Source organism: Colobus angolensis, unplaced genomic scaffold, assembly GCF_000951035.1.
Source record: "Colobus angolensis palliatus isolate OR3802 unplaced genomic scaffold, Cang.pa_1.0 Scaffold97, whole genome shotgun sequence".
NCBI lineage: Eukaryota > Metazoa > Chordata > Mammalia > Primates > Cercopithecidae > Colobus > Colobus angolensis.
Genome location: NW_012123709.1, coordinates 3,094,145 through 3,119,381, shown reverse-complemented (window position 1 = coordinate 3,119,381; position 25,237 = coordinate 3,094,145). Strand labels below are relative to the sequence as shown.

At 40.3% G+C, this 25,237-nt stretch overlaps 1 protein-coding gene across 1 annotated transcript in view; it reads left to right on the top strand.

Moving 5' to 3' along the window:
* The window catches only part of TMCO5A (transmembrane and coiled-coil domains 5A), a 35,178-nt gene extending 25,891 nt beyond the window's left edge, over positions 1-9,287 (top strand). The window contains exon 12 of the mRNA XM_011932656.1: positions 9,193-9,287. Coding sequence (XP_011788046.1) covers positions 9,193-9,211 — 19 coding nt within the window. The 3' untranslated portion in view covers positions 9,212-9,287. The remainder of the gene's footprint in view (positions 1-9,192) is intronic.
* The last annotated feature ends 15,950 nt before the right edge of the window (positions 9,288-25,237 follow it).

Genomic DNA, 25,237 nt, shown 5'->3' with positions numbered 1-25,237 from the left:
ACTTCAGCAAAGTCTCAGGATACAAAATCAATGTGCAAAAATCACAAGCATTCCTATACACCAATAATAGACAAACAGAGAGCCAAATCATGAGTAAACTCCCATTCACAATTGCTACAAAGAGAATAATATACCTAGGAATACAACTTACAAGGGAAGTGAAGGACCTCTTCAAGGAGAACTACAAACCACTCCTCAAGGAAATAAGAGAGGATACAAACAAATGGGAAAACATTCTGTGCTCACAGATAGGAATAATCAGTATCGTGAAAATGGCCATACTGCCCAAAGTAATTTGTAGATTCAGTGCTATCCCCATCAAGCTATCATTGACTGTCTTCAAAGAACTGGAAAAAACTACTTTAAATTTCATATGGAACTAAAAGAGAGCCCATATAACAAAGACAACCCTGCTAAGCAAAAAGAACAAAGCTGGAGGCATCACACTACCTGACTTCAAACTATACTACAAGGCTACAGTAACCAAAACAACATGGTACTGGTACCAAAACACATATATAGACTAATGGAACAGAACAGAGGGCTCAGAAGTAACGCCACACATATACAACCATCTGATCTTTGATAAACCTGACAAAAGCAATGGGGAAAGGATTCCCTATTTAATAAATGGTGTTGGGAAAACTGGCTAGCCATATGCAGAAAGCTGAAACTGGATCCCTTCCTTACACCTTATACAAAAATTAACTCAAGATGGATTAAAGACTTAAATGTAAGACCTAAAACCATAAAAACCCTAGAAGAAAACCTAGGCAATACCATTCAGGACATAGACATGAGCAAATACTTCATGACTAAGACACAAAAAGCAATGACACCAAAAGCCAAAATAGACAAATGGGATATACTTAAACTAAAGAGCTTCTGCACAGCAAAAGAAACTATCACCAGAGTGAACAGGCAACCTACAGAATGGGAGAAAATTTTTGCAATCTATCCATCTGACAGAGGGCTAATATCCAGAATTTACAAAGAACTTAAACAAATTTACAAGAAAAAAAAAAACCCACCAAAAAGTGGGCAAAGGATATGGACAGACACTTTCCAAAACAAGACATTTATGCAGCCAACAAACATGAAAAAAAGCTCATCATCACTGGTCATTAGAGAAATGCAAATCAAAATCACAATGAGATACCATCTCATACCAGTTAGAATGGCAATCATTAAAATGTCAGGAAACAACAGATGCTGGGGAGAAAGTGGAGAAATAGGAATGCTTTTACACTGTTGGTGGGAGTATAAATTAGTTCAACCATTGTGGAAGATAGTGTGGCATTTCCTGAAGGATCTAGAACTAGAAATACCATTTGACCCAGCCATCCCATTACCAGGTGTATCCCCAAAGGATTATAAATCATTCTACTAAAAAGACACATGCACACGTACATTTATTGTGGCACTGTTCACAATAGCAAAGACTTGGAACCAACCCAAATGCTCATCAATGATAGACTGGATAAAGAAAATGTGACACGTATACACCATGGACTACCATGCAGCCATAAAAAAGGATGAGTTCGTGTACTTTGCAGTGCAACAGATGAAGCTTGAAACCATCATTCTCAGCAAACTAACACAAGAACTGAAAACCAAACACCACATGCTCTCACTCATAAGTGGGAGTTGAATAAGAGAACACATGAACATGGAGGGGAACATCACACACAGGGGCCTGTCAGGGGGTGGGAGGTTAGGGGAGGGATAGCATTAGGAGAAATACCTAATGTAGATGATGGGTTGATGGGTGCAGCAAACCACCATGGCACATGTTTATCTATGTAGCAGACCTGCACATTCTGCACATGTACCTCAGAACTTAAAGTATAATTAAAAAATAAATAAAGATGAACAATACCAATTCTATTCAAAATATTCCAAAATGCAGAAGAGGAGGGAATACTTCCAAACACACTCTATAAGGTCAATTTTACCCTGACACCAAAACCAGACAAAAACACATCAAAAAAGAAAACTACAGGCCAAAATATCTGATGAATATTGGTGCAAAATCCTCCACAAAATACCAGCAAACCGAATTCAACAACACACTAAAAAGATCATATATCATGACCTGGGATGCAGGGATAGTTCAACATACACAAATCAATCAATGTGATTCATTATATGTACAGAATGAAGGACAAAAACCATATGATCATTTCAATTGATGCTGAAAAAGCAATTGATAAAATTCAACAATGTTTCATGATAAAAGCCTTCAAAGAACTGGAGATAGAAAGAACATATCTCAACATAATAAAAGCCATATATGACAGACTCACAGCTAGTATCATACTGAATGAGGAAAAACTGAAGGCCTTTCCTCTCATTTCTGGAACATGTCCACTTTCATGATTGTTATTCAATATAGTACTGGAAATCCTAGCTAGAGCAATCAGAAAAGATAGATAAATAAAGAACATCCAAATTGAAAAGAAAGAAGTCAAATTCTGCTTGTTTTCAGATGATATTATATTTGGAAAAAAATAGAGTACACCAAAAAAGGCTATTTAGAACTGACAAACAAATTCAGTAAAGTTTCAGGATATAAAATCAACATATAAAAATCAGTAATTATTTTGTAAGTTATTGGGGCACAGTTGGTATTTGGTTACATGAGTAAGTTCTTTAGTGGTGATTTGTGAGATTCTGGTGCATCCATCACCCCAGCAGTATACACCCCAGCAGTATATTTGTAACCTTTTTAAAAATATTTTTGTCCCTCACCCCCTACCACTCTTCCCCACAAGTCCCCAAAGTTCATTGTATCATTCGTATGCCTTTGCTTCTTCATAGTTTAGCTCCCACATATCAATAATAACATATAATATTTGGTTTTCCATTCCTGAGTTACTTCCCTTAGAATAATGGCTTCCAATCTCATCCAGGTCGCTGCAAATGCCATTATTTCATTTCTTTTTATGACTGAGTAGTATTCCATCATGTAAATATACCACAATTTCTTTATCCATTAGTTGATTGATGGGCATTTGGGCTGGTTCCACGATTTTGCAATTGCAAATTATGCTGCTATAAACCTGAGTGTGCAAATATCTTTTTTGTATGATGACTTCTTCTCCTCCTGGTAGATATCCAGTAGTGGGATTGCTGGATCAAATGGTAGTTATTTTAGTTGTTTAAAGAATCTCTACATGTTTTCCGTAGTATTTGTACTGGTTTACATTCCCACCAGCAGTGTAGAAGTGTTCCCTCTTCACCACATCCACGTCAATATCTACTGTTTTTTTATTTATTTATTTTTATTATGGCCATTCTTGCAAGAGGACGGTGGTATCACATTGTGGTTTTGATTTGCATTTCTTTGATCATTAGTGATATAGAGCATTTTTTCATATGTTTGTTGGTCATTTGTATATCTTCTTTTGAGAATTGTCTATTCATGTCCTTAGCCTAGTTTTTGATGGGATTGTTTGGTTCTTCTTGCTGACTTGTTTGAGTTTGTTGTAGATTCTGAATATAGATTCCAAATAGTCCCTTGTCGGATGTATAGATTGTGAAGATTTTCAACCACTCTATGGACTGTCTGTTTACTCTGCTGACTATTCCTTTTGCCAGACAAAAGTTCTTTAGTTTAATTAAGTCCCAGCTATTTATCTTTGTTTTTATTGCATTTGTTTTTGGGTTCTTGGTCATGAAATCCTTGCCTAAGCCAATGTCTAAAAGGATTTTTCCAACGTTATCTTCTAGAATTTTTATAGTTTCAGGTCTTAGATTTAAGTCCTTAATCCGTCTTGACTTGATTTTTGTATAAGGCAAGAGATGAGGATCCACTTTCATTCTCCTACATGTGGCTATCCAGTTATCCCAGCACTATTTGTTGAAAAGGGTGTCCTTTCCCCACATTATGTTTTTGTTTGCTTTATCGAAGATCAGTTGGCTATAAGTATTTGGGTTTATTTCTGAGTTCTCTATTCTGTTCCATTGGTCTATGTGCCTATTTTTATACCAGTACCATGCTGTTTTGGTGACTATGGCCTTATAGATTAGTTTAAAATCAGGTAGTGTCATGCCTCCAGATTTGTTCTTTTTGCTTAGTCTTGCTTTGGCTATGTGCGCTCTTTTTTTGTTTTACATCAATTTTAGAATTGTTTTTTCTAATTCTGCGAAGAATGATGGTGATATTTTGATGGGGATTGCATTGAATTTGTAGATTGCTTTTGGCAGTATGTCATTTTCACAATACTGATGCTACTCATCAGTGAGCATGGGATGTGTTTCCATTTGTTTGTGTCAACTATGATTTCTTTCAGCAATGTTTTTTAGTTTTCCTTGCAGAGGTCTTTCGTCTCCTTGTTTAGGTAAATTCCTAAATATTTTATTTTATGTTTGCAGCTACTGTAAAAGGGGTTGAATTCTTGATTTGATTCTCCCCTTGGTCACTGTTGGTATATAGAAGAGCTACTGATTTGTGTACATTAATCTTGTATCCGGAAACTTTGCTGAATTCTTCTATCAGTTCTAGGAGCCTTCTGGAGGAGTCTTTAAAGTTTTCAAGGTAAACGATCATATCATCAGCAAATAGTGGCAGTTTGACTTCCTCTTTACCAATTTGGATGCCCTTTTTGTTTCTCTTGTCAGATTGCTCTGGCTAAGACTTACAGTACTATGTTGAACAGGAGTAGTGAGAGTGGGCATCCTTGTCTTGTTCCAATTCTCAGGGGGAATGCTTTCAACTTTTCCCTATTCGGTATTATGTTGGCTGGTGATTTTTCATAGATGGCTTTTATTACGTTGAAGTATCTCCCTTGTATGCCAATTTTGCTGAGAGTTTTAACCACAAAGGGATGCTGGATTTTGTCAAATGCTTTTTCTTCATCTATTGAGATGATCACATGATTTTGGTTTTAATTCTGTTTATGTGGTATATAACATTTGTTGACTTGTGTACGTTAAACCATCCCTGCATCCCTGGTATGAAACCCACTTGATCATGATGGATTATCTTTTTGATATGTTGTTGAATTCAGTTAGCTAGTATTTTGTTAAGAATTTTAGTATCTATGTTCATCAAGGATATCAATCTGTAGTTTTCTTTTTTGATTGTGTCCTTTCTTGGTTTTCGTATTAGGGTGATACTGGCTTCACAGAATGAATTGGGGGGTGTGAGGGTTCCCTCTTTTTCTATCTTGTGGAATAGTGTCAAAATGATTGGTACCAATTCTTCTTTGAATGTCTTGTAGAATTATTCTGTGAATCCATTCGGTCCTGGACTTTTTTTTGTTGGTGGTAATTTTTTAATTGCCATTTCTATCTCACTGCTTGTTATTGGTCTGTTCAGGGTATCTAATTCTTCCCAATTTAAGCTAGGAGGGTTGTATCTTTCCAGGAATTTATCCATCTCTTCTAGGTTTTATCATTTATGTGTGTAAAGGTGTTCATAATAACCTTTAATAATCTTTTGTATTTCTGTGGTGTCAGTTGTAATATCTCCTGTTTCATTTCTGAATGAGGTTATTTGGATTTTCTCTCTTCTTTTCTTTATCTTGCTAATGATCTATCAATTTTATCACTCTTTTCAAAGAACCAGCTTTTTGTTTCATTTATCTTTTGCATTTCTTTTGCTGTTGTTGTTTGTTTCAATTACATTTAGTTTTGTTCTAATCTTTGTTATTTCCTTTCTTCTGCTGTGTTTGGTGTGGTATGTTCTTGTTTCTGTAGTTCCTTGAGGTGTGACCTTAGAATGTCAGCTTGTGCTCTTTCAGTCTTTTTGATGTAGGTATTAAGGGCTATAAACTTTCCTCTTAGCACTGCCTTTGCGGTATCCCAGATGTTTTGATAGGTTGGGTCATTATTGTCCTCCAGTTAGAAGAATTTTTTAATTTCCATCTTCATTTCATTTTTGACCCATTGCTTATTCAGGAGCAGGTTATATAATTTCCATGTATTTCCATCGTTTTGAAGGTTCCTTTTGGTGTTGATTTCCAGTTTTATTCCACTGTGGTCTGAGAGAGTGCTTGATATAATTTAAATTTTCTTAAATTTATTGAGGCTCATTTTATGGCGTATCATATGGTATATATTGGAGAAAGTTCCATGTGCTGTTGAATAGAGTGTGTATCCTGCAGTTGTTGGATAAAATGTTCTATATGTATATGTTAAGTACATTTGTTCCAAGATACAATTTAAATCCATCATTTCTTTATTGACTTTCTGTCTTGATTACCTATCTACTGCTGTCAGTGGAGTATGGAAGTTCCCCAGTATTATCAAGTTGCTGTCTATCTCATTTCTTAGGTCTATTAGTAATTGTCTTATAAATTATGGAGCTCAAATGTTAGGTGCATATACGTTTAGGATTGTGATATTTTCCTGTTGGACAAGGCCTTTTACCATTGTATAATGTCCCTCTTTGTCTTTTTTAACCGCTGTTGCTTTAAAGTTTGTTTTGTCTGATATAAGAATAGCTACCTCCTCCTTGAATATTTATCCCTTCACTTCTTGTTTCATTTTTTGGATTCCCTTGAATTGGGCTTTGCCTTTCTCTGGTGCCTCCCTGATTAACTTAATAACTAACCTCCTGAATTCTTTTTCAGGTAAATCAGAGTTTTTTTTTCTTGGTTTGAATCCACTGCTGGTGAACTAGTGTGATTTGGGGGAGGTGTTAAAGAGCCTTGTTTTGTCGTATTACCAGAGTTGGTTTTCTGGTTCTTTCTCATTTGGGTAGGCCCTGTTAGAGGGAAAGTCTAGGGCTGAAGGCCGTTGTTCAGATTATTTTGTCCCATGGGGTGTTCCCTTGATGTAGTACTCTCCCCCTTTTCCTAAGAATGTGGATTCCTGGACCTGAACTGCAGTGACTGTTGCCTCTCTTCTGGGTCTAGCCACCCAGCAAGTCTACCAGGTGCCAGGCTGGTACTGGGGGTTGTCTGCACAGAGTCCTGTCATGTGAACTGTCTATGGGTCTCTCAGCCATTAATACCAACAGAGTATTTAGGGTGTCTTCTGGGTCCTGCAGGAGCAGTCCACTTCCTTCAGAGGGTCTGTGGGTCCTCTCAGAATTGCTGGTTTGTTCTTGAAGTTGATCTGGAGCTACAATTCAAAATGTGAGCCTCTGCATGCTTCTCTCTCTGTCTGAGTTGGAGCTGCAATCTAGTCCTGCCTCCCATCCACCATGATGACCTCTCCCCACTTTGTGAAAATCAGTAGGATTTCTATATGCCAACAGTGAACAATCTGAAAAAAAAATAAAAAATAATTCCACTTATCATAGCCACATATAAAATTAAATATCTAGGAATTAACCAAAGAAGTGAAAGATCTTTATAATGAAAAATGTAAAACACTGATGAAGGAAATTGAAGAGGACACCGAAAAATGGAAAGTTATTCCAAGTTCATGGATTGGAAGAATTACTATTATTAAAATATCCATACTACCCAAAGCAATCTACAGATTTAGTACAATTTTTATCAAAATACCAATGACATTCTTCACATAAATTAAAAAAAAAAACTATTCTAAAATTTATAGGGAGCCACTAAAGACCCAGAATAGCCAAAACTATTCTAAGCAAAAAGGATAAAACAGGAGGAATCACATGACTTCAAATTATACTACAGAGCTATAGTGACCAAAGCAGCATGGTACTGGCATAAAAACAGACATGTATACCAATGGAACATAATAGAGAACCCAGAAACAAATCTACACACCTTGGCACCTACAGAGGTGCCAAGAACAAACATGGGAGAAAAGACAGTCTCTTCAATAAATGATACTGAGAAAACTGGATATCCATATGCAGAAAAATGAAACTAAATCCCTGTCTCTCACCATATACAAAAGCCAAATCAAAATGGATTAAAGTCTTAAATCTAAGTCCTCAGCTTATGAAACTAGCACAAGAAAACAGCAGAGAAACCCTCCAGTACATTGATCTGAGCAAAAATTTCTTGAGTAATACCTTACAAACACAGGCAACCAAGACAAAAATGGACAAATGAGTTCTCATCAAGTTAAAAAGCTTCTGCATAGCAAATGAAACAATCAACAAAGTTAAGAGACACATCACAGAATGGGGGAAAATATTTGCAAACTACTCTTCTGACAAGGGATTAATAACCAAGATATTAAACAACTCTATAGGAAATAAATCTAATAATCTGATTTAAAATGGGCAAAAGATTTGAATAGACATTTCTAAAAGAATACATACAAATGGCAAACAGGCATGTGAAAGGTACTTGACATCACTGATCATCAGAGAAATGCAAATCAAAACTACAATGAGATATCATCTCACCCCAGTTAAAATGGCTTATATCCAAAAACAGAATAACAAATGCTTGCAAAGATAGAGAGAAAAGGGAATACTCACACATTGTTAGTGGGAATGTAAGTTAGTACAAACACCATAGAGGACAGTTTGGAGGTTCCTCAAAAAACTAAAAATAGAGCTACCATATGATCCAGTAATCCCACTGCTGGGTATATACTCAAAGGAAATCAGTACATTGAAGAGCCATCTACACTTTCATGTTCATTGCAGCACTGTTCACAATAGCCAAAATTTGGAATCAACCTAAGTGCCCATCAACAGATGAATGAATAAAGAAAATATGGTACATCTATACAATAGAGTACTATTCAGCCATAAAAAGAAAATGAGATTCTGTCATTTGCATTGGAACTGGGGGCCATGATGCTAAGTGAAATAAGCCATGCACAGAAAGACACACATCACATGTTCTTATTTATTTGTAAAACCTAAAAATCAAAATAATTGAACTCATGAAGACAGGGAGTAGAACAACGGTTATCAGAGGTTGTGAAGGGTGATGGCAGGGAGGGGAGAATGCTTAGTGGATTTTTTTTTTAAAGTAAGACCTAGTATTTTGTAGCAAAACAGGGTGACTATCATCAATAACAATTTAATTGTACATTTTTAAATAACTAAAAGAGTATAATTGGTTTGTAAACACAATGGATAAATGCTTGAGGAGATGGGTACATCATTTTACATGATGTGATTATTACTCATTGCATACATGTATCAAAACGTCTCATATACCCCATAAATATACACACCTACTATGTACCCACAAAATCTTTTTTAAGTGCACGAATAGATTTGGGGCTTTAGACAAGGCTAGAGCAAGAAACCTCAAAACAATGTCTTTGAGACATCATTTCTTTTCCTTCTCTCTTCAGATGGGTCTTCTCCTTTTAGTGACAAGATGGCTGCCAACAACCTAAATCTCGTACTACCAGATTAGCAGTCTTTGCAGAATAAAAGTATTTTCCAATAGGTTCAGCAGTAAAGTCCAGAAAAGGTCATAAACTGGCCTATCTGAGGTCAACTGCCTACCCTGTCCCACAGTCAGTGTGGCCAGAGGGATGGAGTACTCTGATTGGTCAAGCTTATGTCATACGTTCATCCCCTTATTAAGGATTAAGAGTGGTAAAACAAGAGGAACAAAGTAAGGGAATCACCTAAACTATGTGGAATGCATTTCTCCCAGTAAAACGGGCTCAGTTCCCATGGAAGAGAAAAGGGATGCTAGACATGCAAAAGCAGAGGTCTACTTCATTGTTAAGCTCTGTGTCTTCCTATAAGCAAAAATTATAACTTCTAAAGATTGTAGGTTAAGGTGGCGAAAGCTACTACAAAGAGCTCAGTTTAAGAACCAGGTAAATAATCAGGTCACTAGGGCTAAAGTAAGCAACAATTCTAAAATAACTAGAACATGACTGGTATAAATTGCTTCACCAACTCAAAGTAGCATATATATCACACCTCTTATTTTTCCAATTAATTGCTGAAATACTCACATGCCTTACTAATAGGACATACTCTACATTACTTTCCATTACAAGAGAAAATTATTTTAAATGATAAGTTTTAGGTCTAAAAATGTCATTAACTTTAAGAAAGCTGATATCAAGCAGGTCATATTTTCTAGGCATTGTGCAATGACTATAGAAATTATGAAAATGTGTAACCAACCAGTAATATCTAGCCACATGCAAATTTTATAAAAGATCCTTTTAATTAACTTCTGGATTAAATGGAAAATCCAAACTGAGATTACTTTTATAGGGTCAGTTATATGCTAAGGAGGAAGCATAGAGAGTAGAATGGTTCCCAGAGGCTGTCACCTTCTTAATTTAAGGTAAAAAATTCTACCCTATTAGCTTAGTATTAGATGAAAACAGAAATTCTGGTCACATACAGGTACTATTCACTGCAGTGAAGTATATCTTTTCAGAAAGTTGCATAAAACTGAGTAATATACCATGTATTAAATTAAAAAAAAAAAACACAGGATATATTTGAACTCCTTCTTGAAGTTATTTCTCCCACCTAAATTGTCAGGAGTCTTTACAGCTCTTAAGTCCAAGGGCAGGGAGGGGTCATTCTAGCATTCACACCAGCCATGAGTCAACCTGGGACACCTTGGTCCACTGCCATTGCTTTGTGAGAACACATAATGTCACTATTGAAAACTGATCCTACACAAAGTGATCAAGTAATTTATTGTACAAATTGAGACACTTTTGATAATAGAAAGGAATGCTGTTAATAATTATGCCAGGACAAAGAGACGTTAGCCAGCACTGTTTCAGAAAACCAGGATGTATGGTTACCTTCTATGTAATTCAAGATCTTGTTCACCCTATGTGGTTTGCTGAGGCAGGTGGATTTCATTCTTCAGTGTTAAGTGCAGATAACAGTGTTCCATGCTTAGAATCTCAGTGCCACACTCAAGGTGCACCTCTTCTTCCATTCAAATACTCAGCCCTACTCAGCCCTCTGCTTCAAGGTCAAGTTCCTAGAGGATCAAGATGAACTCTGGTTTCTGCCTTCCTCACCCTTGCCTCTCCAGGATGCCCTTCAGGAAGTCAGGCTACTCTCTGGAGATCCACCCCCTCAGAGGTCAGAAGTCTTACCTTCCAAAGACCCACCACCCAAACACATTGAGCTCAATGATACACTCCAAGGAAATCTCCAAGGTGCACACATTTCCTTCCAGACACTTTCCACACTCCTTTGAAGCTTCTGCATCTGGAGAAGAGAAAAAGTTTACTAAAAGCCAGTGTTAGAGACACTATTCATTTCTATGGTCAAACCTGAGTTTTCTAAGCTGTTATCAACTGGCCTGTTTAGGCAACATCTCTATACTTCTACATTTCTTTCTTTTTCTTTTTTTTTTTAATGGAGTCTCGCCCTGTTGCCCAGGCTGGAGTGCAATGACATGATCTCAGCTCACTGCAACTTCAACCTCCCAGGTTCAAATGATTCTCCTGCCTCAGCCTCCCAAGTAACTGCAGTTACAGACGCCCACCACCACGCCCAGCTAATTTTTGTATTTCTAGTAGAGATGGGGTTTCACCACATTGCCCAGGCTGGTCTCGAACTCCTGACCTCATGATCTGCCCACCTGGGCCTTCCAAAGTGCTGGGATTACAGGCAAGAGCCACTGTACCCAGCCGACTTCTACATTTCAAAATAATTATCAGAATGAGTTCATATTGCTCATGATTTGAGGAGAAAAGGGAAAGGAAGAAAAAGAATATTTGCTAAATCCCTAGTACTGTGTAGTGTTGGGAATATATGGATGAAGAAGACATAATATCTGGTTTTGAGAAGGTGGGAAGGAGAGACAGATATAATACATGTGTATATGATAACCCCTATAACAGAAACATAGAAGAAGGAGTAATTCTCCATGTCTACATCCAATAAGAGGTGACATTAAATCTGAATTATGCTAGACTTAGAATAAACATGACATGCCACATATTAAATAAACATGACCATGTGTTAGCAAAGCCATTCTTTACTGGAGTACTAAAAACATTTTCCATCTTAGGTGAATATCTTAAATGGAAGTACCAAATAGAAATACCCTCAAAAATGAGCAACTTAATCTTTCAAGTTGTCTGGAGTTGGTAAATTCTTTGTAACACCAGCCTTCAGAGAAAACCAAATCCTCTTCTACTGGCAATTATTAGAGTAGTGCATAAATACCCACATTCTGATAATACAAGTAACCCTGAGATATTTACTCAAGACCCCACCACCCTAAATGGAAATACCCAACATGATGTCACTGCCTTGAGGGTTTCCAATAAAGTCTGCATTTTGTGTACAGCTTTTTATAAAACTTTTCTTTTAGGTTCAGGGGTACATGTGCTGGTTTGTTATATAGGTAAATTGCATGTCACAGGGGTTCATTGTACAGATTATCTCATCACCTAGGTAATAATCTCACTATCCAATAGGTGGTTTTTAGGTCCTCTCCCTCCTCTACCTTCCACCCTCAAGTACACATGTGTTCATGTGTAGTCAATGTTTGCTCCCATTTATAAGCAAGAACATGCAGTATTTGGTTTTCTGTTCCTGAGTTAGTTTGCTTATGATAATGGCCTCAAACTCCATTCATGTTGCTGCAAAGGACATAATCTTGTTCTTTTATATGGTTGCATAGTATTCCATAGTGTATATATACCACATTTTATTTGTCCAGTCTACTATTGATGGGCATTTAGGAGGTTGATTCCATGTCTTTGCTATTGTGAATAGTGCTATGATGAGTATATGCATGTATGTGTCTTTATAGTCAAATGGCTCATATTCCTCTGGGTATACACCCAATCATGGGACTGCTGGGTTGAACGGTAATTCCGTTTTAAGTTCTTCGAGAAATTGCCACACTGCTTTCCACTATGACTGAACTAATTTACAGTCTGTGTTATTCTGTTTTCACACTGCTGATAACGATATACCCGAGCCTGGGCAATTTACAAAAGAAAGAGGCTTATTGGACTTACAGTTCCACACAGCTAGGGAGGCCTCACAATCATAATGGAAGGTGAAAGGCATGTCTCATATGGTGGCAGACAAGAGAGCTTGTGTAGGAAAACTCCCATCTTTAAAACCATCAGCTCATAAGACTTATTCACTATCACAAGAACAGCACAAGAAAGACCTGCCCCCATGATTCAATTCTCTCCCACCAGGTCCCTCCCACAACACATGGGCATTCAAGATGAGATTTGGGTGGGGACACAGCCAAACCACATCATTCTGCCTCTGGCCCCTCCCAAATCTTATTTCCTCACATTTTAAAACCAATCATGCCTTTCCTACAGTCTTTCAAAGTCTTAACTCATTTCTGCATTAACTCAAAAGTCCACAGTCCAAAGTCTCATTGGAGACAAGGCAAGTCCCTTCTGCCTATGAGACTGTAAAATCAAAAGCAATTTGGTTACTTCCTAGAGACAACGGGGGTACAGCTATTGGGTAAATACGGACATTTCAAATGGAGAAATTAACCAAAACGAAGGGGCTACAGGCCCCCTGCAAGTCCAAAATCCAGTGGGGCAGTCAAATTTTAAAGCTCCAAAATGATCTCCTTTGACTCCATGTCTCACATCCAGGTCATGCTGATGCAAGAGGTGAGTTCCCATGGTCTTGGGCAGCTCTGCCCCTGTGGTTTTGCAGGATATAGCACCCCTCCTGGGTGCTGTCATGGCCTGGCATTGAGTGCCTGTGACTTTTCCAGGCACCTTGTGCAAGCTGTTGGTGGATCTAGCATTCTGGGGTCTGGATGATAGTTGCCTGCTTCTCACAGCTCCACTAGGCAGTGCCCCAGGAGGGGCTCTGACCCCACATTTCCCTTTCATACTGCCCTAGCAGAGGTTCTCCTGCAGCAAACTTCTGCCTGGGCATTCAGGCATTTCCATATATCCTCTGAAATCTAGGCAGACGTTCTCAAACCTCAATTCTTGACTTCTCTGCACCTGTAGGCCCAACACCATGTGGAAGCTGACAAGCCTTGGGGCTTCCACCCTCTGAAGCAACAGCCTGAGCTGCACCTTGGCCCCTTTTAGTCACAGCTAAAGTGGATGGAACACAAGGCACCAAGTCCCTAGACTGCACACAGCAAAGAGACTCTGGGCCCAGCCCACAAAACCACTTTTCCTTCTAAGCCTCCAGGTTGTGATGGGAGGGGCTGCCACGAAGACCTCTGACATGCCCTGGAGACATTTTCCCCATTGTCTTGGGGATTAACATTCAGCTCCTCATTACTTGTGCAAATTTCTGCAGCTGCCTTGAATTTCTCCTCAGAAAATGGGATTTGCTTTTCTATTACATTGTCAGGCTGCAAAATTTCCCAACTTTTATGCTGTTTCCTTTTTAAAACAATGTTTTTAACAGCACCCAAGTCATATCTTTAATGCTTTGCTGCCTAGAAATTTCTTCCACCAGATACCCTAAACCCTCTCTCTCAAGTTCAAAGTTCCACAAATCTCTAGGGCAGGGGCAAAATGCTGCCAGTCTCTTTGCTAAAACGTAACAAGAGTTACTTTTGCTCCACTTCCCAACAAGTTCCTCATCTCCATCTGAGACCACCTCAGCCTGGATTTCATTGTTCATATCATCATCAGCATTTTGATCAAAGCCATTTAACAAGTCTCTAGGGAATTCCAAACTTCCCCACATTTTCCTGTCTTTTTCTGAGCTCTCCAAACTGTTCCAACCTCTGCCTGTTACCAAGTTCCACAGTTGCTTCTACATTTTTGAGTATCTTTTCAGCAGCGCCCCACTCTACTGGTACCAATTTACTGTATTAGTCTGTTTTCGCACTGTTGATGAAGACATACCTGAGACTGGACAATTACAAAAGAAAGACGTTTATTGGACTTTCAGTCCAATAAACTGAGGAGGCCTCATAATTATGGCAGAAGCCGAAAGGCATATCTCACATCGCAGCAGACAAGAGAAGAAAGCTTGTTCAGGGAAACTCCCATTTTTAAAACCATCTCGTGAGACTTATTCACTATCATGAGGACAGCATGGAAAAGACCTGCCCCCATGATTCAGTTACCTCCCACCAGGTCCCTCCCACAACACCTGGGAATTCAAGATAAGATTTGGGTGAGGACACAGCCAAACCATATCACCCTCCCACCAACAATGTATACGCATTTTCTTTTCTCTACAAGTTGGTCAGCATTTGTTACTTTTTGAGTTTTTAATAATAGCCATTCAGAGTGCTGTGAGATGTTATCTCATTGTGGTTTTGATTTGCATTTCTGTGATGATTAGTGATGTTGAGCATTTTTTCATATGCTTCTTGAGCACATGTACATCTTCTTTTGAAAAGTGTTCATGTTCTTTGTGCACGTTTTAATGGGGTTGTTTGGTTTTTTTCTTGTAAATTTGTTTAAGTTCCTTATAGATTCTGGATATTGAACATTTATTAGATGTATAGCTTGCATATATCTTCTCCCATTCTGTAGGCTGTTTACTCTGTTGATAATTTCTTTTGCTGTGCAGAAGCTCTTCAGTGTAATCAGATTCCATTTGACAATTTTTGGGTTTTATTGCAATTGTCTTTGGCAGCTTCATCATGAAATCTTTGCCAGAACGTATGTCTACAGTAACATTTTTTAGGTTGTCTTCTGGGTTTTTATAGTTGTAGGTTTTACATATAAGTCTGTAACCTAGCTTGCATTGATTTTTGTATATGGTGTAAGGAAGGAGTTCAGTTTTAATCTTCTTCATAGAGCTAACTAGTTATTCCAGTTCCATTTATTGAATAGGGTGTCCTTTCCCCATGGCCTGCTTTGTTGACTTTGTCAAAGATCAGACTGTTGTAGATGTGTGGTTTTATTTCTAGGCTCTCTATTCTGTTCCATCAATCTATGTGGAGTTTTTTTCCTTTTTTTTTTTTTTTTTTTTTTGTACCATGCTGTTTTGGTTACCGTAACCTTGTAGAATAGTTTGAAGTCAGGTAATGTGGTGTCTCCAGCTTTGTACTTTGCGCTTAGTATTGCTTTGGCTATTGGCACTCGTTTTGCTTCCACATGAATTTTAAAATAGTATTTTATAATTATGTGAAGAATGCCATTGATAGTTTACAGGAATAGCACTGAATCTATAAATTGCTTCAGGCAGTATGGCCATTTTAACAATATTGATTCTTCCTATCCATAAGCATTGAATCTTTGTGTCATCTTTGATTTATTTGAGCAGGGTTTTGTAATTCTCATTGTAGAAATTTTTCACCTCCTTGGTTAGCCATATTCCCAGGTATTTTATTTCTTTCCTGGCACTTGTGAATGTGATTCATTCCTCATTTGGCTCTCGACTTGGCTGTTGTTGGTGTATAGAAATGCCAGTGATTTCTGTGCATTGATTTGTATCCTGAAACTTTGCTGAAGTTGTTTATCAACTGAAGGAGCTTCTGGGCTGAGACTATGGGGTTTTCCAGATAGAGAATTATGTTGTCTACAAATGGAGATAGTTTGACTTCCTCTTTTCCTATTTGGATGTCTTTAGTTTCTTTCTCTTGCCTGATTGCTCTGGCTAGGATATCCAGTACAATGTTGAATGTGAGTGGTGAAAGTGGGCATCCTTGTCTTGTTCCAGTTCTCAAATGTTTCAAGTTTTTGCCCATTCAACATCATACATCATACATCAGTATGATGTTGGCATGGGTTTGTTACATATGGCTCTGATTATTTTGAGGTATGTTCCTTCATTGCCTAGTGTATCAAGGATTTTTAACATGAAAAGATTTTGCATTTTATCAAAGGCCTTTTCTGTGTCTATTGAGATGATCACGTGGTTTTGGTTTTAGTTCTGTTTATGTGATGAATCACATTTATTGATTCATGTATGTTGAACAAACCATGCATCCCAGAGATAAATCCTACTTGTGGGTGGATTGTGGTGGATTAATTTTTTGATGTCTTGCTGGATTTTGTTTGCTGGTATTTCGTTGAGGAATTTTGCATCTATATTTATCAAGAATATTGTCCTGAGGCTTTCCTTTTGTTCTGTCTGTGCCAGGTTTGGAAGATACTGGACTCATATAATGAGTTAGGGAGGAGTCCCTCCTCCTCAATTTTTTGAAATAGTTTCAATAGGGATGGTACCAGCTTTCCTTTATACATGTGATAGAATTTAGTTGTGACTTCATCTGATCCTGGGCTTTTTATGATTGGTAGACTTTTGATTACTGATTCAATTTCAGAACTCATTATTGGTTTGTTCAGGGATTCCATTTCTTCCTGGTTCAATCTTAGGAGGTGTAGGTTTCCAAGAATTTATCCATTTATTCTAGGTTTTCTAGTTTTTTGTGCTTAAAGGTATTAGTAGTAGTCTCTGAGCATTTTTTTTATTTCTGTGGGTTGGTGGTAATGTTCTCTTTGTTATTTCTGATTGTGTTTATTTGGATCTTCTCTCTTTTTTTCTTTATTTGTCTAGCTAGTGATCTACTCATCTTATTTATTCTTTCAAAAAACCAACTCCTGATGTGTTGATCTTTTGTATGGTTTTTCACATCTCAGTTTCCTTCAGTTTGCCTCTGATTTTGGTTATTTCTTATCTTCAGCTAGCTCTGGGGTTGGTTTGCTCTTGTTTCTCTAGTTTCTCTAGGTGATATGTTAGTTGCTAATTTAAGATCTTTCTATTTGATGTGGGCATTTAATACTATAAACTTTTCTCTTAACACAGCTATAGCTGTGTCCCAGATATTCTGGTATGTTGTATCTTTGTTCTCATTAGTTTCAAAGTATTTCTTGATGTCTACCTTAGTTTCATTGTTTATGCAAAAGTTACTTAGGAGCAGATCATTTAATTTCCATGTAACTGTGTGCTTTTGAGCAGTTTTCTTAGTATTGATTTCTATTTTTATTGTACTGTGATCCAAGCGTTTGTTTGGTATAATTTGGGTTTTTTTAATTTGCTAAGGATTATTTTATGGACAATTGTGTAGTCAATTTTGGTGTATGTGCCCACGCAAAGGAGGAAAATGTATATTCTGTTGTTTTTGGATAGAGAGTTCTGTAGGTGTATATTAGGCCCATTTTGTCAGATGTTGAGTTCAGGTCCCAAATATCTTTATTAGTTTTCTGCCTCAATTATCTAATACTGTCAGTGGGGTGTTGAAGTCTCCCACTATTACTGTTTGGTTATCTAAGTCTATGTTTTTAAGAAATTGCTTTATAAATCTGGGTGTTCCTATGTTGCATGCATATATATTTAGGACAGTCAGATCTTCTTGTTGAATTAAAATCTTTGCCATTATATAATGTCCTTCTGTGTCTTTTTTGATTACCATTGGTTTAAAGTCTGTTTTGTCTGAAATTAGAACAGCAACCCCTGCTTTTTCCTGTTTTCCATTTACTTGGTAGATTTTTCTCCATCCCTTTACTTTAAGTCTATGGGTATGATTACATGTCAGATGATTCTCTTGAAGACAGCATAGAGTTGGGTCTTGCTTTCTTTATTCCACCTGCCATTCTTTGCCTTTCAATTGGAGCATTTAGCCAATTTACATTCAAGGTTAATATTGATCAGTTGAGGTTTGATTTTGTCATCATGTTGTTAGCTGGTTATTGTTCAGACTTGATGGCTTGATTGCTTTATAGTGTTAAAGGTCTATGTACTTAAGTGTGTTTTTGTGGTGGCCAATATTAGTCTTTCCTTTCCATATTTAGCACTCCCTTAAGGACCTCTTGTAAGACAGTCTACTGGTAAGAATTCCCTTAGCATTTGCTTGTCTGAAAAAGATCTTGGTCAGGCGTGGGGGTTCATGCCTGTAATCCCAGCACTTTGGGAGACCAAGGTGGGTGGATCACCTGAGGTCAGGAGTTTGAGACTAGCTTGGCCAACATGGTGAAATCCTGTGTCTATCAATAATACAAAAATTAGCCAGGCATGGTGGCACACGCCTGTAATCCCAGCTACTCAGGAGGCTGAGGCAGGATAATCGCTTGAACCTGGGAGGTGGAAGTTGCGGTGAGCCGAGATCGCATCACTGCACTCCAGCCTGGGTGACAGAGCAAGACTCCATCTTGGTTTAAAAAAAAAAAAATCTTATTTTTCCTTCACGTTAGTCTGGTGCAGTTCCCTTTTTAGTGATCTGCTCCTTCTTTCTAGATGCCTTTAACATTTTGTTTTTCATTTCAGACTTGGAAATCTGATTACTGTGTGTCTTGGGGATAGTCATCTTGTACCATATCTCACAGGGGTTCTCTGCATTTCTTGAATTTGAATGTTGGCCTCTCTAACAAGGTTAGGGAAATTTTTGTGGATGATGTCCGTAACTGTGTTTCCCAAGTTGCTTGCTTTCTCTCCTTCTCTTTCAGGCTAGCCAATGAGTCATAGGTTTGGTCTCTTTTCATAATCCCACGTATCTCAGAAGTTTTGTCAATTCTTTTTTGTTTCTTCTTTACTTTTGTCTAATTGAGTTACTTCAGAGAACTGGTTTTGGAGCTCTGAGATTCTTTCCTCAGCTTGGTTGATTCTGCTGTTAATACTTGTAATTGTACTATGAAATTCTTGAAGTGAGTTTTTCAGCTCTATCAGATCAGTTTGGTTCTTTCTTTTTTTTTTTTTTTTTGACAGAGTCTTACTCTGTCACCCAGGCAATGGCACAATATCAGCTCATTACAACCTCCGCCTCCGAGGTTCAAATGATTCTTCTGCCTCAGCCTCTCGAGTAGCTAGGAGTACAGTGCCTACCACCTTGCACATTTGTAATAGAAACAGGGTTTCACCATGTTGACCAGGCTGGTCTCAGACCCCTGTCTTAGTGACCTGCCCACCTTGGCCTCCCAAAGTGCTGGACTTACAGGCATGAGCCACTGCATCCAGCCTGGTTCTTTCTTAAAATTGCCATTTTGCCTTTTATCTCCTCTATCATTTCATTGTATTCCTTAGATTCCTTGGATTGGGTTTCAACTTTCTCCTGAATATTGATGATCTTTGCTCCTATCCATATTCTGAATTTTATTTCTGTCATTTCAGCCATTTCAACCTGGTGAAGAACCATTGTTGGGGAACGAGTGCAGTTGTTTGGAGATAAGAAGATACTCTGGGATTTTGAGCTGCCAGAGTTCTTGTGCTGGTTCTTATTTGTGTGGGATAATGTTCCTTTAACTGTGGTGTAATCTGAGTATAGTCTGTTGTCTTCATTTCTGGATATTTTCAGCAGGCCGAGGCTTCGTGCAGGGTCTCTTGTAGCTGAATTCTTGTCCTTGGTTTCATGGGGTGTATGTTAGCAAAGTATTTTTGGTGTTGAAGTTTTGGGTTGGTAGACAGCACTTAAGTGTAATGGCCAGTAGATAGGTTCTTGCTTATCCACGTGGCTCCTCTGTATTTCCTTGTGTTTGCAGCCATGCTCCATCTCAGCGCTTTGAGAATGTGGGCTCCTCTCCTACTCAAGTGTTGACTACAGATCTCAGTTTGGCACTCCTGGGTTGCACACCAGAGCCCTGGGGCAAGCTCAGCCTTTATGTTGCCTGCCTGGCTTGGGGGCAGGGATCTCAGCAGTGGCAATGGCAAAGGATCTTTCACTTGTCTCTTATGGCTCTACCTTCAGAGAAATGCAGGGCCCTTACCAATCTGGGCGATTGGCCTGGAGTGGGGCAGTTGTGTGGGCTCAACCTAGGGGCCCCATCTGGCAACAAATAGTCGGGGCAGGGAGCTCATGGGGTAGACAGACTGGCCTCTTCTCCTTATGGCGGCTGCAGCATGCTAGAGGTATAAGGCACTCAGGGTCTTTGTTCCTTCTCAGTCTGAAGTCAGCGAGGGCAGTACCCCTACAGTGGCAGTAGCAGTGGCAGAGGTGCTCTCAGTTGCCTCTGGGAGTTCCACCCCAGAGAACAGCCACTGCCAACGGGAATGTTAAGCCAGGGGCTGGGACAACTATACTGTGGGCCTGAGCCAGGGGCCCTCCTTGATAAAGAGCAGGGTGTCAGGGCTCACAGGGAAGAGAGAATGAGCTCCTTTCCTTATGGTAAGTGTGGCGTGCTGGGGCACAAATAAAGCCCTCAGACTCTTTGTTCCTTCCCCAGTCCAAGAGGAACACGGGCAAAACTGCTGCAATGGCAAGGCAGAGAGATTGTCAGTTGCCACTTGGAGCTCGATCCTAGGGAAACACAGAGCCACTACCAGTGGGAGCACTCAGTCGGGGATGGGGCAGCTGCTCTGCGGTCCCCAGCCGAGAACTCTGCCTGGTGAAGACTAGGGGGTGGGGGCTCACAGGAAAGAGAAACTGAGCTCCTCTCCATAGGGTGGCTGTGACACCCTGGAGGTGCCAGCAATGTGACCGGGCCCTTTGTTCCTCCACCCCTTGCCTAGTAAGGGTGGTACCACTGCAGCCGCAATGCGAGAGGGTCTGAGGGTTGTCGCTGGGATTTCCTTTCCAGGGAAATGCAGAGCCACCACCGGCTGACGTGTTCAGGCAGAGGCAAGGTGGTTGTGCTGGGTGACCTGTTTGAGAGGCTGTATTAGTCTATTCTTGTACTGCTATAAAGAAATACCTGGCCGGGCGCGGTGGCTCAAGCCTGTAATCCCAGCACTTTGGGAGGCCGAGACGGGTGGATCACGAGGTCAGGAGATCGAGACCATCCTGGCTAACACAGTGAAACCCCGTCTCTACTAAAAAAATACAAAAAACTAGCCGGGCGAGGTGGCGGGCCCCTATAGTCCCAGCTACTGGGGAGGCTGAGGCAGGAGAATGGCGTAAACCCAGGAGGCAGAGCTTGCAGTGAGCTGAGATCCGGCCACTGCACTCCAGCCTGGGCGACAGAGCGAGACTCTGTCTCAAAAAAAAAAAAAAGAAATACCTGAGAGTGGGTAATTTAGAAAGAAAAGAGGTTTAATTGGGTCACAATTCTGCCGGCCGTACAGGAAGCATGGCAGCATCTGCTTCTGGGGAGGCTTCAGGGAGCTTTGACTCACGGTGGAAGGCAAAGCAGGAGCAGGCATCTTCATGGCAGGAGCAGGACCAAGGTAGGTGGGGGGACAGTGCCACACACTTTTTCAAGACCAGATCTAGTGAGAACGCACTATCATGACCAAGTGCCAACGGGGAAATCCACCCCCATGATCCAATCTCCTCCCACCAGGCCCCACCTCCAATACTGGGGATTATAATTTAACATAAGATTTGAGCAGGGACACAGATCCTGACTATGTCAAAGGCCCTGCCCAGTGAGGAGGAACAGGACCTGCCCGGAACACAGTCCGGTTGCTTTTCCATAAGGCAGCGTTGCTGTGCTGGAGGTCCTTCTTAGTCCTTAGTCCTTAGTCTTTTTGCTCCCTCCCAAGCCTGAGGGCAGCAGGAGCAGGAGCTGCAGAGAACAAAAATAGCAGGTCTGCCCACTATCGCTGGGAGTTCTGTCCCAGGGCAGCGCAGGGCTGCCAATGCTACAAGAAACTGGACTTCATTCTTGGCAGAATGTGGTAGGCTCCCATTTACCAGCACCCTGCCGCACGATGGATCAAGAAATCCACACCCTCTAAACCCATGAATCTGAAAGTTGGCATCATAAAAAAGTACTTTCACACATTGCGGGTTTAGAACCCGCCCGAGCACCCAAGCGGGGGTGGGGTGGGTGGGGACCCAGGTTATGAGGCCCTGCCCAATAAGAGTAGCAGGGACAGAGAACCATGAGGAAAACAGAGTGGCCGCTTTTCTTTAAGGGAGCTATGCTCGGTGGAGGGCTGCATTAGTCCCTCATCTTTTCACTGTCTCCCAAGCCTGAGGGCAGCAAGCACAGGAGCTCCAGAGCAGCAAAAATGGCAGCCTGTCTGCCACCACTGGGAGCTCCATCGCAGAGCCGTGCAGAGCTGCTACCAGCACCCCAGGAGGGGTGAGGTGGCTGGGGTCCCACGTTGGGAGGCCCTGCCCACTGAGGGTAAGTGGGGGCAGTGACCCACATGGAAAACAGTCTGGCCCCTTTTTCATAAGACAGCTGCACTGTGCCGGGGGCTGTGTTAGTCTTTAATCGCTTTGCCGCCTCCTGAGCCTGAGGGCAGCGGGAGCTGGGAGCTGCAGAGCAGGAAAACGAAGCGGCCTGCCTGCCACCACTGGGAGCTCCATCCCAGGGAAGTGCAGAAGCCAGAGAGCTCACGCGGTACTGGGGGCTGCACTAGGGTCCTAGGCCAGTGGGCCTAGTCTGGTGGGGTACAGTGGAGGTAAGGCCTGCAGTCCGTCCACTCCTCAGCCCTGTCAATTCAGCCTCTACCCCACAGACGTGTGAAGGAGTCTTGTTTCCCCCATTGCCAGAGCTGCAATAGCTGGTGCCAGGGTGCCCAGGGGTCTAAGGTCCTCAGGAAGCCAAGTGCGCCTGAGTGGTGGCTCTGCCCAGCCTCTAAGCAGCTCTTCATGTCAGTCCAGAGGCCCGTTCCCGGCAGTGGGGAGCCTCTCCTGGCTCCGTGCCGATCCTGGGGGGGTAGCTGTCCGGTCTCTGTCTTCTCCCTTCTCCATAAGTTGTGTTGCTTTCCCGATGAATCCCAACTTGTCCACCTGGATGATCCAGTTGAAGAGCTAATGTTTATTCGCCACTCTTTCTCCTCTCTGTGAGAGTGGCGCACACCAGCTGCTTCTAGTCGGCCATCTTGGCAAAAAAAAAAAAAAAAAAAATCTAGTTTCTTTCTACACTGAATGGCAGTGGAACTCTAAGATTCAGTGGGACCTGGCAGTTTGTTCCCACCGGGTGGCCAATGCTACATCAAACTGGACTTCATTCTTGGCAAAATGTGGTAGGCTCGCATTTACCAGCACCCCGCCACATGACAGTGCAACAAATCCACACCCTCTAAACCCATGAATCTGAAAGTTGGCATCATAAAAAAGTACTTTCACACATTGTGGTTTTAGAATCTATTTATTTTAAGAAAACTTTTTTTAAAAATTTTCTTTCATGAATATTTCATTATTCATCACTCTATTTTCTCTGCTGTAGCTAAGCAGAATAGTGCTGAGAAAACAGTTCAAAAGTTATTGTACAGGATTCAAATCTCCACTGGCAGCTTAAAATCTACAAAATTTTCCCTTTTGTTGTTTAAAGTAAAGGTAAATGTTGACCGCATTTTTTGGAATCATACCCAGAATATAGTTGCTGAGGGTGACAATACAATGTACAAATGTCTGCTCAGAAGGTAAAGAAAGCCAGCAAAAAAAAAAAAAAAAAAAAACTAGTCCCAGAAGGTGGAGCAAGCCAGCAAAATAGTTTCGCCATGTAACAGTATTACTGTAGAAGGAGATTCACTGGTATTTTATATGGTTTTATTTTAGAAGATAAGAAAGGAAGAAAGGAAGAAAGATTCCTTGCCAGTATAAACTTCTGACAATGAACAGCTGCCACTTTATGTGCTTTTATTTTACTGCACCTATTAACTGCACTTCCTTAAAATGATTTCAAATGTTTGATTTCATAATATTCAGAAACTCAGGTCTTAAAGGCAACACCCAATGGTTAAAATCATTGCTTTAAAAATACCTTTCCAGCTGGGCACAGTGACAAGCGCATGTAGTCTCAGCTACTCAGGAGATTGGGGTGGGAGGATCACTTGAGCCCAGGAGTTCAAGGCTAGCCAGGGAAGCACGGCAGCACCCTGTCTCTGAAAATATAAAAAACAAAATACATTTCTGATAAGAAGCAACACTAATAGCTGCTTTTCCGTGTTTACAGTGCAGACCTGGGAAGGTAACATTTTCATGTAGCATGAGGTCCCAGCCTGACTAGAAACTATTGCAGGGGAGATAAACGGCCGTTGGCTGGCTAGCTTGCTTCTTCTGATGAATATTTACAGCACAGACTGGCTATAGATGCCAGCAGCTGGCCTTCCCAACAGTGCCCTAATCATTACAGACACCTGAGCAGCCTGCATTGGCCTTTGAAGCAGTGTATTCCCTTACGATTTGACCACGCTAGCCTGTTTCCCTCATGAACAGTAGAGGCCACTCTTCCATGACACTCGCAGGATCTCTTCAGCAGCTGGTCATTCATGTAAGTAAATTATATTCTTGCTAGATGCGGAACAGATGGACCAAGGTCCAAGATAACAGCAAACTTGTCCCATTTTTCACAGGTTCATAGGCTCTAGCCAGATTTGAGCATCGAGAGAATAGGTGTGGAAAACACAGATGTGGATGATAAAGTGAGTATCAATCCCAAGGGCTGAGTCACTGCCAACAATTTTAATCCACCTTAAATCTTCAGAATATGCATCCTGAGTGAATTGCTTTATGAAGTATCTGTCCTTATACCCATGCCCACATTGAAGCAGGACTTCACACTTTGACAAATGCCAGAGGTAGCTCTCACTCCACAATGTCACATATATTAGGTTACAATAATCTTATGTCCTTACAATTCTATATCTTATATATTACAATTATATACATATATATGACACCCATTATATAATATTTTATGTATT